We start from the raw sequence: 15320 nt of genomic DNA, 5'->3' as shown, positions 1-15320 counted from the left end.
CCAGCTGGTAACAAACTTCAACTTCCTCTCAGTCCAGCATTCTACCCATTATGCCATTATTCTTACTAGCTGATGAACAACTTAATTTTGTGGTCTTTACACATACTATTTTTAGGGGTTCTGAATTTGACGTTTCTTTGACATAGAGAACTCCCAGTGTGAAAACTCCCTCCACAAATATGTAGCACTATCTATAATTTATAGGCCTAGAGACTCACCTGGGACAAAGGGAAAAGGTGTTTTGCTCATGGTCACAGAACTAATATGTATCAGAAAGGCAACTTGAACCTAGTTCTTGGGATTATATAGTGCAGGATGATAGATTTAAAGTTAGAAGGTAGCTTAGAGAGAACTGATTGATGACTCAGTGGAAAGAGGACCTAGATTCAGGAATATCCTGGAGTCAGGAATTTGGAATTCAAATCCAACTTCAGACATATACACATATACTAGCTATGTGAGCCTGGACAAGTCATTTGAAGTCTGCCTCGGTTTCCTCAACTGTAAAATGGGAGTAATAATAGGATTCCCCTTAACTTAGGACCTGGCCAAGAGTAGGCACTATATACATGCTTATATCCTTAAAAGTCATAAAGTCCCATTGATCTCATTTTACAGATGAGGAAGTTAAGAACTAACAAGATAAGTGATTTGCCCAAGGTTATACAACTAGTTACTCTCCAAGACTGAATTAGAGCTTAGGTCTTCCTGATTGGAAGCCAAACTTCCATGACTCTGCACCATATCCCTCTCCCTTCATCAAGTCATTGTTTCCTGTAGGGTATTTTATATTTATGTATGAATGTTACAAACATACTACATAAAGCCCACTGGTGTTTATCCTAAGACCCCAGTTATTTATAGAGTCTAATACAGTTATTCATCAAGTTCAGTGTTATATACTTTCTTCCCAAGGAATGGCTTTCAATATTTCTGATTTCCAAATATGTTCCACCAAACGCAGAACAAAATTTGCCTTTCCCTTTATTTGCCTGCCCTGTGCTTGGCCCAGGCAGTATTTGTGTTAAGCTAATCACAATTTACACTAAACTTCAGAGTCTATAAATATTTGAATAGAATCCTAATGTGTAATGTAGTGCTGCAGGAAGATACCCTGGCCAATGAAGACTGTAGAATGGTTTGGACGTTCACCAGACTCAAGAAAGGGAGGCAGCCTTGGCTCAGTGGATGAAAGGCTGCCCCTGACATTAGAAAGATCTGGTTTCAGATCTTGCCTTGGAGGCATGCTGGCTGTGTGACCTTGAGCAAGTAATGTGACCTCTCTGTGCTCCTAGAATTCTTTAAGACCCTACATTGTGGGTCTGCCCCAGTGAAAGACATGTCTATATTGAAATTCCACCCACAGAAGAAATACCAAATCTGGATAGGGGAAAAAAATGAGAAAGGGGTCATGTTAGCTATGATCTCTTTTCTCAGTGATCTGTTCTAACCCTGCCCTATCCTTACCCTATTCCTGAGGAAGAAAAGGTTTTTGGTAGACCTTAAAGTACTCAAATTTACTTCAGTTTGCTGGCTACTAGCCCACATATATAGAGCTTTTAAAAGTCTTCAGAATGTTTAGTCTACACTATCTCATGTTACCCTCACCCAGCCTAGGAGATGGGTCCTTGGAGTATTGTTCTGCTCACTTTGCAGTTGAGGAGACTGAGGCAAGATTAAGTGCAAAAGTGTGTTAGTAAATTTTTTAACCATTGTCAGAAAAATGTATGCAAGACACATTTTTATGTTTAATCCATATTCTTTATACTTAATCAGCAAATAATCATGTCAGATACTTAAAAATAATAATCCTTCTCCTACTGAGTCTCCTTTTTCTTATATCACAGCCATCTGGCTACATCCATCAACATTCTTTCTCCTTATACTTCTAGAGTTGAACCCTCTCTTGTAACAAAGAAAAGCAGTTCAGCAAAAACAATCAATATATGACTGAGTCTGACAAGGCATGCAACATTCTGCCATAATAGCCCTCCTCCTCTCTGATGATAAATATTTCATTCTCTTTTCTCCAGAGCCATTTTTTTTGCTATTTGCTCAATCATCAATTACTTTTAGGGATATTTTATTTACATTGTTGTAGTCATTTTGTATGCTATTCTTTTGGTTCTGCTGATTTTACTCTGCATCGGTTCATGCAACCTTCTGAAGTTTCTCTGAATTCCTCAATCTCTATCATTTCTTACTGCACTCTAATATTCAATCACTTTCACATATGTGATTTCTTTTATCATTTATCCAGTCCCTTGATCCCAAAAAAAGGTACTGCTAAAAATGATTTCGTACATATTGCAACCTTTTTTTTGTCTTTAAATTCCTTTGGCTACGTACTCATGAGTGGGATAGCTGAGACATAATGCATGACCAACTTAGTCACTTGGTTTAAATAATTCCAAATTATCATCCAGAGCATTTGAAGCAATTTACAGCCCTGCCAACGATGAATTAGTGAATCTATATTTACATAGTTCCTCCAAAATGGATTGTTTCCATTTTGTGTCATCTTTATCAATTTGTAAAGTGCAATCTTTCAAAGGATTCGTGGTTCATCCCCTCTTTTACCATCCTGGTCAGCCTCCAGACATGTTTTAATATAACATCATATTTTCAGAAATGTCATACATTGTGGTGTACATGATGGTGCACATGTGCTCTGATCATAACAGAATATAGTAGAATTGCCACTTCCCTTGATTCAGATATTATATTTCTATTTAAGAGTCCTAAATTCACACATTTTAAAGCTAAATCTTCCTAGTAATAGCCCCTCTTGACTTAAAACTTAGATGCTTCACAGACACCTATTATATATTTCTGTTATTTCTCCATTTGTGTTCTTCAATTGTTGAACCAAATTTTGTCTCAGATTTTGCTATTTATCTTGATATAAATCCAATCTTTGTGCCTTATAGATGAAGAAACTGAGGCACAGGAAACTAAATTGACTTTGTAAGGGCAAAATCCATTAGGACTCATATTTTGAACTAAATTCTCAGCAACAAGAGACTTGGCAAGGAACAACACGGACAGGGTCAAACTAAACTGCTGAGTCTCAATCTGCCAGGGCTCAGTGACTGCTATTAGCCAGGAGGTTAGCACCCTCTTTGCAAAAACAAAACTTCTAATAACAACAGCATTTTGATTTTATCTTTAGTTAATCGGCAAGGATATCGAAGAGGCCATTGAAGAAGAAACATCTGGAGACTTGAAGAAGGCCTATTTAACTCTAGGTAACATCAAGTTGGAAGAGTCCCCCCACCACTAACATAATTGTTATTTAACAGCACATGTCTGAAACCTACTAATTTAATTGAATCATAATGGATTTATTAGTGAGACCAAAGGTAATGATAAATGGAATCCAAGCAATAAGCTACAAATAGATCAAGGGATACTGCACTCTATTTTGTTTCCCTTAGCATTTTGAAAGAAAAAGAGCTCTCTTTGAAAAAAAATCTACTGTGAGAAGGGGGAGGGGAGCCCTGATTTATAAACTTGCCAGGAAAACACCAGGGTACTCACTCTCCACTCTTTGCCGATAGGCAGGAAATAGCAGAGATGGGACAAGAGGAGCTTGCCTTGGCAGAAGCCCTTTTTTGCAAGACCTACTAGAGTGAAGGCATTGTCCATTGTCCACCATCCAACAGTAGAGAGTCCAGGGCACCATACCAAAGGGAACTAAAAGGAATATTCCCAGAAGAAGGAGGATAATATGAAAAAAATTAAAAAACAACCCTGGAAGTTAAAAAATGTTCTCAAATTGCCAAACATTTCTTTTTTCCCCAAAAATAATAGCAGTAATTGATTGTTTCATCCACACCAGTTTTGCATTCAGATTAGTGGAACCTCTGCCATGATCTGTGTTGGCATGAATGTCCCTAGTGTTACTCATGACTCATTCTGAATAAACACATAAGCTCTTGCACAAAGACTGTGCTTTGGGCTTAAAGAAGGATTCTTCAAATAGGATCTGGGGTTCTTCATGACCTAACAAACCCTTCCTCCCTCACCAGAAACCTTCACTTATTCCTAAACATTTGACATCATTGTTTCAGATTTCTATACTAGAAGAGAAAAATGAAGACTTGGGCTCCCAAATGGCAGCAAAATTGATGATTAATAACTAACACTTGTTTAATACTTTAAGATTTACAAAGTACTTTATATGAAGCTGCTTGATAGCACAGGACTGGATCTGGAGTCAGAAAGATCTGAATTCAAATCTAACCTCAGACACTTATTATTAGCTTTGTGACCCTAGGCTAGTCACTTTACCCCCTTTGCCTTAGTTTCCTCATCTGTATAATAAACTGGAGAAAGAAAAGGAAAACCACTCCAGGGAAAACTCCAATTGGTATCATGAAGAGGCAGATATAGCTGAATAATAACTATCCAAGGGAAAACTTGAAATAACTTCAAGCTCACTTCAAGTTCATGCTTCCTCCAAGTATTAAAAAAAAATTTCCCCCAGAAGAAACAATAAAAATCTGTGTAGCTATAGGTCTTTATTCATTCTTAGTAGATATCTGATTGAAGGAGTTACAGTGGTGAAGTATTCTAGCTTACTACTGTGAGGTATAACAATGGCTCCCAGACATTGGCAATCTTGTTGACTGATGCCCTTCCTCCTTTCTAATCCCTCCAACTTCTGAAAGCTGAGGAGCCATTGAAGAGATTTGCACCCTAGCCAACTGACTCTTCCTTTTACTTTCTGCAAAATCAAATTATTTACAGAGCCTGGAAAGTCTTTCTTATCAAGACTACTGAGTCCCTACTGTCATTGACCATAATGAGAACCTATTTGAAGAAAATTCTCTTTAAAAAAAGAGCACATGGGGCGGCTAGGTGGCGCAGTGGATAAAGCACCAGCCCTTGGAGTCAGGAGTACCTGTGTTCAAATCTGGTCTCAGACACTTAATAATTACCTAGCTGTGTGGCCTTGGGCAAGCCACTTAACCCCGTTTGCCTTGCAAAAGCCTTAAAAAAAAGAGCACATTTCTTCAAATAGCTGGAGGAAGAAGAAATGCAAGAAGAAATAACTAAGTAAATATGGAGTATAGATTTCCACTGTGTGAAAATTAGTGGGGGCCATTGACTTAAATTGTTTGATCCTCTTAGAACCTCAGATATAGCAGCCCCCAAATCAGTCACCCTCAATTCTGGCTTCTTATTTCCCCCCAGAATCAATATTTTTTTTCAAGAAAGGATCAAGAACTCATCTTTAATTGGTGGAAAAAGGTGGAATTGGACTATGTATTTTACTTTTACCATGGAAACTTCTGCAGCCCATAGTCTACCCCACAGTCTAACAACAAAGAATTCAGGGGAGGAAATAGTTTTCTATCCTCATTCTGCCCCTTTTAAAGTCATAGGAAAACCTAACTGGCCATCTTTCTCTCAGATTGCTAAGTGTGGATAATCTATGAAGCTAGTCTTAGAAGCAAGATTCTCCTTTTGTAGAGGTGACACAGTTTGGTGATACTCTGTCCTGGTCAGACTACATTGTGAGCATTTAATTAGATATTCAGTCATTTTGGAATGCCACTTTAGGACTACTAATAAGATGAAGAAGAGTACAGGGAGAAGAAAAAGTAGAATGATAAAAACAACTTGATAATCATATTTCTAGAAGATTAGGTGAAGGTACTGAAGGTGTTAAACTGGAGAAAGGAAAACACAGGGTTAATATAATGATTTGTCATTGCTGTTCAATCATTTTTGAGTTGTGTCATACTTTTCAGGTTCCCATTTGGGATTTTCTTGGTAAAGATACTGGAATAGTTTGTCATTTCCTTCTCCAGTTCAGTTTACAGATGAAGAAACTGAGGCAAACAGGACTAAGTGACTTTCCCAGTGTCCCATAACTAGTTAGTGTCAGAGGCTAGCTTTGAACTCATAAACATGAGTCTTTCCTGATTTTCTTCCCCCTTTTTGAAGAACTAGCAAGTGGAAGACCCAGAGATCAAAATTGGGGCCAATGGATAAAAGTAGCAGAGGGATAGATTCAATCTTGAAAAAAAGGAAAAAAAAAACTTCTCAACAGTTAAAACTATCCAAAATTTTAATGAGTTGCCCCTAGTGAGAGGGATTTCCTCCCCCTGGAGGCCTTGTAATAAAATTTGGATAGCCACTAAAGAAGGGTACCTTATTCTGGTAGTTCTGAGACTGGGCCTATGATTTTCCTTACAACTCTGAGATTCTGGGATTCAGTTGGAAAAGTTCAACAAGGACAACTTTAAGATGAACAAACAGAAAAAAAGATAAATTTGCCTGAATACCAAAGAATGAGAATAGAGAATCATGTGGTGAACTTAGCAAAGTAATGCTGTGTCATTCTAAAGAAAGCACTTGTTAGAAGATGGTAGAAAGAATGATATTTACTAAGCATTGGACAAATTTGTTCACAAAAGTCCATTTCTGAGCACCACAAATTAAAAGAAACTTGGAGAAGATTCAGAGAAAAACCATAAAGATGATCTAAGAATTAGAAAATAAGACCTAAAAGGAAAAAATAAGGAATATTGTTCAGCTTATGAAGCAAAGACTGCAGACAATTTATTTGTATCCAAGAATATGAACTTTTATTGTTTTGAGAAGGTTCTTATGTACTCATCATGATTTCCATCTGGAACACAACTGCAGCCTAAGAGATATAACTTACGTGTACTGCCATACTCCAAAGAGCTGTGATTTCATCAGAGAGGATAGTCCCTCTAATGAAACAGATCACAACCCCTCTATGTCTTTGTTTCGGTTTATTTGGGGTTTTTTTTCCAATTTTTTGTTTTGTTTTTTAGATTTTTCTAAGGCAATGGGTTTAAGTGACTTGCCCAAGGTTACACAGCTAGGCAATTATTAAGTGTCTGAGGCCAAATTTGAACTCAGGTCCTCTGGACTTCAAAGCTAGTGCTCTATCCACTGTGCCACCTAGATGCCCCCCCATGTCTTAATAAGCTATCTTCAAAAATTCATTCTAAGAGAATTCATAAAACCCTTACCATGTGATAGGCATTGAGCAAAAATCTCTGCCCTAGAGAAAAAGAAATAACCATATCCAAATACATGGGAGAGTTAGTGGTGCAATGGATACAGCACTTAGTTTGGAATACCGAAGACTTATCTTCCTGCCTTTAAATCTGGCCTCAGACACTTAATAGCTAAGGGACTCTGGACCAGTCATTTAACTCTATTTGCTTCAGTTTCCTCTTCTGTAAAATGAGTCAGAGAAGGAATGAATTCTTGCCAAGAAAATTCCAAAATGAGGTCAACTGAAATGACTGAACAACATTAGCATCACATAAACATAAGATAATTTCAGGGGGAAATGTTGGCAGTTAGGATAGGGGTTCTATGAGGAGGAGATTAGGGCAATCTTCATGGAGCGGAACCTCCAAGGAAGATAGGGAAGAATAAAAGATGTAATTCAGGCAAGACGGAACAAATTGTACAAAGGCAAGGAAGTGGGTAATGGAACGTTTTGTCCAGAAAATAGGAAATGGATCAGTTTGGACAGAATCAAGAGTACAAGACAGGGAGTTATATGCCATCAGACCTCAAAGGCAAACCAGTACCAGATTATGCAGGGCTTTAAATGTCAAGAAGATTATCTTTTGTCCTATACAGATTGCCTATGGAAGATAGAGAGACTAAACAGGAGAACAGTGATGAGGGGTCAGAACTTGAGGGAAGTGGGGTAGGGGCAGTGGCCACATGATTAGAGAAAGAAGATGGACATAAGGAATGCTGTGGAAATAGAACTGACAATACTTATCATCTGATCAGATATAGGAGCAAGGGTGCTTGCTTGGTGGTGTCTGACTATGTGACCCCATTTGGGGTTTTCTTGGCAAAGATACTGGAGTGCTTTGTCATTTCCTTCTCCAACTCATTTTACAGATGATGAAACTGAGGCAAACAAGATGAAGTGTCTTGCCCAGAGTCACACAACTAATAAATATCTGAGGGCAGATTTGAACTCATAAAGATGAGTCTTCCTGGCATTCAATCCACTGTGCTACTTAGTTGTTAAGAGGAGGAGCGAGGAAGAGTGAATAGTCAATGATGACTGAGATAGTGGGTCTTGATGACAGGTGCTCTTAACAGAAATAAGGAAGCTCATAAGAGAGGGACATTTGGAGGTAAGAAATATGTGATGTTTTTAGATATGTTGAGTTTAAGATGCTGACAAGACACAAGTGATTTTTCTATGACTGAAAAAAAATTCATCGATTGGTAATCTGTTCTCTGTTTATGGACTTCCCTGGCCTTACCTAGTGTAGTCTTCAGACAACAGGGGTGCAGTTCATTGAGGAGCCTTTTTCAAATTGGTAGGATCTGCCAAAGTATGTGCTTAGCTACCATTGCCTCTGGGAGCTTAGGGCTATCTACATTCCAGGAAGAGGTAGCCTTCTCTGATATGAAGACTTTGGTGGAGAACTCAGACTATGAAGAATTGTTTTCTGACCATGAAGTCTTTTCCACTCTGATCTAAAAGACCAAGGCTGGTTTTATGAAATCTCCTTCCCCTTCAGGTCACTCAAAAAAAAAAAAAAAACCAAAGGTCACCATTGATTGAATGGGAGGCCCTTGTTCAAAGGACCTTCTTCAGATCCCACTTCTGACAAGTTAGAATTAACCCCTCCTCCCCGCAATCACCACCACCACCCAAGCAGTGATTCAAAAGCAGTTGTTGCCTGGCAACTTCCTTTGACAACCCAACTCTTTTCCAGTTGCTTCAACTTTTTGAGTAAGCTTGTGGATCTAAAAATGGCTCATTTTTCATTTCCCTTGGTCTTGCCCAGTGAAATGTGCCCAAGATTGTCAAGGCTACTTTGCTGAATGCCTGTACAAATCCATGAAGGGAGCTGGGACTGATGAAGGGACTTTAATCCGAATCATTGTAACCAGGGCTGAGGTAAGTAAGAAAGCAGACCTTCTTTTAAGGAGGCAGTCTATGACTTTTAACATAAGCATCATCAAAACAAGTTTTATGTTATTTTTTAATTTGTTTGTTTCTATGGGAAAGGTAGTGTGTGAGGGGTTATAACAGAAAAAGTAAATGAGATAGAAGTCCTTGCCTGAGGTAGTGCAGTGAATAGAGTGCCGAACTTGGAATCTGGACATCCAGAATTCAAATCGTACCATAGCCCCTTGCTATCTATGTGACCCTGGTAAAGTCACTTAACTTCAATCTGCCTCAGTTTCTTCATCTGCAAAATGGGGTAATGAAGCTTCTCAGAATTGTTGTGAGGATAAAATAAATTAATATTTGTAAAGTATTCTGCAAACTTTAAAGAGCTATATAAAAACTAGTTATTATTTTGTTATTATTATTATTATTATCTATCATTTTCACACATATTTCCTATGGTAATCATTTCTATACCTTATTTTATATTTGGTACAAAAATAGGAAATGGACCTGTTATTTCAATTGTATGGAATTTTCTATACAAGAAATTCTCTCTCCTAAGACCAGTTGGAATTTTCTCTGAAATTTAGAAAAACTTGAAATGATTTGTTGAGGACCAGCCAATATGTGTAAGAGGGAAAATTTGAAGAGAACATCTCTTTGACCCCACTTCTTTCTTTTCTTTCTTCTTCCTCTTCTTCTTCTTCTTCTTCCTCTTCTTCTTCTTCTTCTCCCCTCCTCCTCCCCCTCCCCCTCCCCTTTATGAAAAAGACAAAAACCTAAAACATTGCTTCTATTTTTGTGACACACAATTAAAAGGAATTCAAGTTCAAGCAAGTACAGGTATCTGTTGCTCCTGAGGGTGGTGACAAAAGTACAGGTGTCCTTGTTTCCACCACAGGCAAGGTCAGACAGGAACCCAGGAGGGGTGTCATAGCAGAGGGGCAGCACTATGTCACCTACCTCCCAGCCTTAGTCTCTTTCCGCTGCTCAGAGCCTGCAGCCTTTCCCGTGGTAATCTGCAGACATACTGGTGGGCAAAAGAATGAAGATATGGAAAAGACAATTAGCCTTAGGAGCTTAGGACTAGGAGTCAAATTTCATAGCCCATGCTCTAAGACCATGTTTTTCAAATAGTACTTGTCAGGTCTGCAAAGTAGTAGATGTAGGTGGAATGCAAAGAAAACCTTTGTATCACTAGATAAGCCCATGGCTGCCAGCCCATCTCTATCTTGAAACTAACCTAATTGGAATATTTACCTTAGGGGAGAGTAGGTTCCCATCTTACAGGATCTTCAAACAATGACTACATGATCCTTTGTTGGAAACAGATGTGGATTGGTCCAAATAGTTCCAACTCTAAAATTCTGTCATTCTGTGATAATTTACTGTCTCTGTAATTTATACACAGTCTATGTGTTTAGTAAATATGGAGAAGCACTGAAGCTTAGTAAATATCATTCACATCACTGAAAATTGGCTTATTAATACAAAATAATGAACCTAACAATATGTATAAATACTTGTCATTTCTGCCTTGGCAGAGCACATCTAAAATAACAACCATCCATTTATATCAGTTTGTTTTTACCACATATAGTTTTATTTTAGTTCCATTTATGCATATGCCAATTGTCAAAGGATCTAGAATTTCCCCCATTTTCAGAAACTGCAGTTGTGAATTCTAAAAATGCAGAGCAGAGCCACACCAGTTATGTTCAAGTCCTATGGAATTTACACAGACCCAGAAGTAAGTGAATAAGGCCCCAGTTGAACTCAGGTCTTTCAGATTCTAAGCCTTGTGCTCTACCTACTACTCCAAGGTGTCTCTATTATCCATTATGCATAATTAGATAAAATAGGAAAGTTTGAAAAGAGTAGAAAGCAAAATTTGAAAACAAGACTAATAATGAAAAATATCTTTAAACCTCCTCTGAGCACCAGATCCCAAATACAGAAGAAACACAACAGTGATAAGCACCAACTTGTGTTTCTTTCTCTTAATCTTGAGTATGATACAGTACCCATTTCTTAAATCATTTCAGCAAAATTACAGACAAGTGAATTTTGAAACAAAATTTTATTTTTTAAAAAGTGAAAATGGAATCAATCCTCTATAAGTAAGTGGGAAAATCAACTTTAGAATGGCACATCTTATAGGGTATTGCCTCAAATGCTGGGTAATATTATTAGAAGCAAATTAAGTTAGATTTGAGGAGACAAGATTTTTTTTTAGTTTTTGCAAGGCAATGGGGTTTAGTGACTTGCTGCACAGCTAGGTAATTATTAAGTGTCTGAGGCCAGATTTGAACTCAGATACTCCTGACTCCAGGGCCGGTGCTCTATCCACTGTGCCACCTAGCTGCCCCTAAGATTCTCTTCTTAATTAGCTCTATATTATTTGGTTTCTTTTGTAGTAGATAGTGGAAAATATGAAGACCTGATATGCTAGGATCCATGGGGTCTCAAAGAGTTGGACAGAACTGAACAACTACAACAACAAAAAGATTATTTTAAGAGACTGCAAGACTTTGTTCAAAACAAAATTTCCTTAAAAATGTGAAGAGTCTTACAGGAAGTATACACTGTGGAGTCACTTTGAGATAGCTTCTTTGGGCCTTTCCCATCCTGGAACAATAGCATTAACCTTGCTAAGGCAGGTGGATTAGTTATTTGCCATTTGGGAAAGTTTCTTAAGGTCTATAGAAAGAAGTTATTTTTTAAATTTTTTTTTATTTAAGGCAATTGGATTAAGTTACTTGTCAAAGGTCGCATAACTAAGGCTATTATTATGTACCTGAGGTTGTATTTGAACTCAGGTCCTCCTGATTCTAGACCCCATGCTCTGTCCACTGTGCCACCTAGCTGCCCCAATAGAAGTTCTATTAAAGGCAGCATTTCATTTTTAACTGTAATAGGATAAATCTTGTAGGGGATGTAAAAGGGGGTTAAAAAAAGGAATACTTAGGATTTACATAAATTGTCTCTCAAAAAGCTGTCAAAAGAGGGGAGTAATTTTGATCCACAGGCTTTTGACAAATAATATAAAACATCTGGTACCAGATTTAAATAGAAATTAGCAACAAGAAAGTTATGTCTTCTTTATTTCTATTCTTGGAATGATTCTTCCCTCTCCTCCTCTTTTATCATTTTCCCCTCTCTTTCCCTGTCTCTTTTCTCTCTTTTTTCTTTTTTTCCTGTTTTCTTTTTTCGCTCTCTCCATTCTTTTTCTTCCCCTCCTTCTTTCCTTTTCTTCTTTTCTTTCTTCTTGCATCTCTTTCTTTCCTCCTTTCAGGGACTTGACTTCCCAGAAACAAAGAGCCATTCATTAAACTCCTTTCCTAAGTATAGTTGATGTTCAGTGGGATAATGTTTGTCCATTTTTGAAGAAGACCACAACATCAGGGAGATGATTCCATGACAAGTACATGAACTGTATCTGAGGGAGGGGGCTGTGCTAAGTCAACAGCCTCACACTTTCTCCTCCAGAGCCATCTAGATCCAGTGACCAGATATGAATCAGGATGACTGGAAATGGTCCTGGATGAGAGGCAATCAGGGTTAGGTGATTTGCCCAAGATCACATTGCTCATCAGTCAAGTGTGTGGGGCTGGATTCAAACTTCTGTCCTTCTGACTCCAAGGCTAGTGCTCTAACCACTGTGCCACCTAGCTGCCTTTCATTCAATGGAATGCATCTTATGAGTAATAATGGAAGGTTACAACTTAATCCAATGGGATTGGGAGAGCAGAGCTCACTGGAAGGACAATATTGACTAATATTGGGACATCATTCTAACTCTCTAGGCTTCAAATAATAAATAAAATAAAATGATGGGGATCTTTAACATTCCTCCCAGTTGTAATCAAATAGAAAGAGAAACCCATGAACATTGTCAATCAAGAAAATGGAGTGATGAAATATGTTCAGAACATTTTCCTGAGGATCATAGGAAATACAGTGGTAGGAGTATACCATTTGCCAGTGGTTCTCAAAGTGTGATCCAAGGACTTCTCTGGATCCTCAAAACCATTTCAGGAGGTCTGTGAGTTCAAAACTATTTTTACAACAGCACTGACTTTTTAATTTTTAATTCAATAAATATGAACAAATCCAATCCATTTAACTAAAAATTTTTGTGGGATCCTCAATAGTTTTTAGGAATATAAAGGAGTCCTGAGATTAGAAGGTTTGAGAAACACTGCAGTAGCGCACTAGAACATCTAGAAATATTGAATAATGAAAGCACAATAAATGCAATATCTGCATGGGAAACCTCAACCCCCAGGATTTCATTCTGCCACAGCACAGCATAGCACAGCACAGCAGATAATCAATTCTTGACATATCTTACTACTACTCTAATCTTTTTAAATTTAATTTGAGAGAGTAACATGAAGTTATATCATTCCAAGCCCAATTCTAAGCAGTAAGAAGGAATCAATCTGTCTCTGTTGGTAAAGTCAAAATCAAGGGAATCTTAAGAGGCAATCATCATGTCATCGAGGAATTTGTTACAGATAACAAGAGAAATTCTGGTCAGAATCAAACTGATGTCCTAAACTTGAAGATAATTTATTTTGAAGAGTTTACAAAAGTGACATCACTCACAGCCATGAATTGAGACCCTAGAAAGGAAATGGGTTCAAGAAAAAGGGGTTCTCAAGAATAAATCACTATAATTAATTATATATATAATTAATAAAATCTATAAAAAATTAATTCTGATGTGAAGAAAGAAGGTGGGTAAGATATCCAAAGAAGCTGGTGTGCTTGAACAAGTCATTGACCAAGTTTAGTTTTTAAGTAACATGTAAAGGCAGAATTTTGTAGTGGATTTAGGTTGTCTTCAAAGTTAGGAAAATCTGGATTCATCTCTCATCTCTTAATTCGCCCTGGTTCTGTGACTCTGAGCCAGTCTTTCAGCGTCTCAGGTTGCTAAAGCAATTCTCTAAGATTCTAAATGACCAAGCAGATGCCAATCTGCCAATCTTCATCGGTAGACTTTACTCACTTGGAATTCTCTATACCAATGACATAGTTTCAGTCAAAAATTGAAAAAAGAGAAAAAAGAAAAAAAAGTCAGAGCAAGTAAATGAAGATGAGTATGAAATGTGGCAAAGTTCTGAGAGGTGTTAGGAAGGATGTGGTCTGGTTGAGGTTGGTTCACAATAAATTCTAACAATAATAGAAAGGACTTCTTTAAGTAATATTGGGATAAAGAGGAAAAAGTCAAGTAATACCTAGGAATGCCAAAGGAAAAGGATAATGAAAAACAAACATTCAACTATTTTTTTCCTACCAAAATTTTCAATTTTTCCTACCAAGATTGAGCTCTCAATCAAAGTGTTAATATGAGAAGTGAATTTGTCCTCAGTTGATTTGATAGCAGTTTCATGCTGCTGGCCCTGGGAACCAAAGCATCTCTCTGTCTCTTTCTCAACTCTTTGTGTCCTCTATCTTTCTCTCTGTCTCTGATTCCCTGTCCTTATCTCTGACTGGCTATCTCTGCTCTCTGTCCTCTCTCCCTCTCCCCTCTCTCCCTCCCCTCCTTCCAAACCTGTGCAGGAAGGGAAGAAGACAAGTTACTCGAGCCCCCCAGTTTCTGAGTCTCAAGGCAGGAGATCACGTTTAAACTGAAAGAGATCCTGACTAAAGGCTGCTTCTGGATCAAAGGGGAGCTGATTCCTTCCAGCCCTGCCAAGACAGCCAAGCACTTGTCTTCTCTCCTAACAGGTCGATCTCCAAGCAATAAAAGAAAAGTTCCAAGAGAAGTACCAAAAATCTCTCTCCGACATGGTTCGCTCGGACACGTCCGGGGACTTCAGGAAGCTGCTCTTGGCTCTCCTACACTGAGCCTAGTCTGAAGCAGCAAGAACACAGGGAACAGCCACCTTTATCACTTTCCGCAACCTGAGACAGGCAGGGGAGGCCGAGGAGCAGCCGAGTCTCTTCCCCGAGCCCAGTTTTGCCGCAGCCGGGCCAGCGGGCTTAGGGGGAGGGGGTCCTCCTAAACCGGCTCCTGTAATTAATCCTCGACGAAACGCCCCAACATAAATAGTCTCTGCTTTTCCTTCTCGCTCTCTCTCTCTCCCCTTTTTTTCCTCCTTAACATGTCACAAAATGTTTACAGAGTTCCACAGCAGAGTGCAAAACCAGAAGCTAATGAGAAGCGATGTGTTTATAATAAAAATGTATATACATTCACAAAGTCGTTTGTGTTTTAGAGGGGTGGGATTCGGATCGGATTGAATGTTTATTGTCTACGTGGATTTGACAGTAAGCAGATTCATTTCTTTTCTTTCTGCTTATACTCCTCTCTCGGTGGAGGAAGGAGAAGGGATCTGGATCTGTAATTTGTCTCTCATCGGCTCATTCACAAGAGAAACTT

At 38.3% G+C, this 15320-nt stretch overlaps 1 protein-coding gene across 1 annotated transcript in view; it reads left to right on the top strand.

Moving 5' to 3' along the window:
* Nucleotides 1-14868, top strand: part of LOC141499384 (annexin A13-like) — a 40166-nt gene extending 25298 nt beyond the window's left edge. Inside the window, exons 9-11 of the mRNA XM_074202127.1 lie at nucleotides 3173-3248; nucleotides 8820-8932; nucleotides 14666-14868. Of these exons, the coding sequence (XP_074058228.1) occupies nucleotides 3173-3248; nucleotides 8820-8932; nucleotides 14666-14785 (309 nt within the window). The 3' untranslated portion in view covers nucleotides 14786-14868. The remainder of the gene's footprint in view (nucleotides 1-3172; nucleotides 3249-8819; nucleotides 8933-14665) is intronic.
* The last annotated feature ends 452 nt before the right edge of the window (nucleotides 14869-15320 follow it).

Source organism: Macrotis lagotis, chromosome X, assembly GCF_037893015.1.
Source record: "Macrotis lagotis isolate mMagLag1 chromosome X, bilby.v1.9.chrom.fasta, whole genome shotgun sequence".
Taxonomy (NCBI): Eukaryota; Metazoa; Chordata; class Mammalia; order Peramelemorphia; family Peramelidae; genus Macrotis; species Macrotis lagotis.
This window is presented reverse-complemented; position numbering and strand designations above follow the sequence as displayed.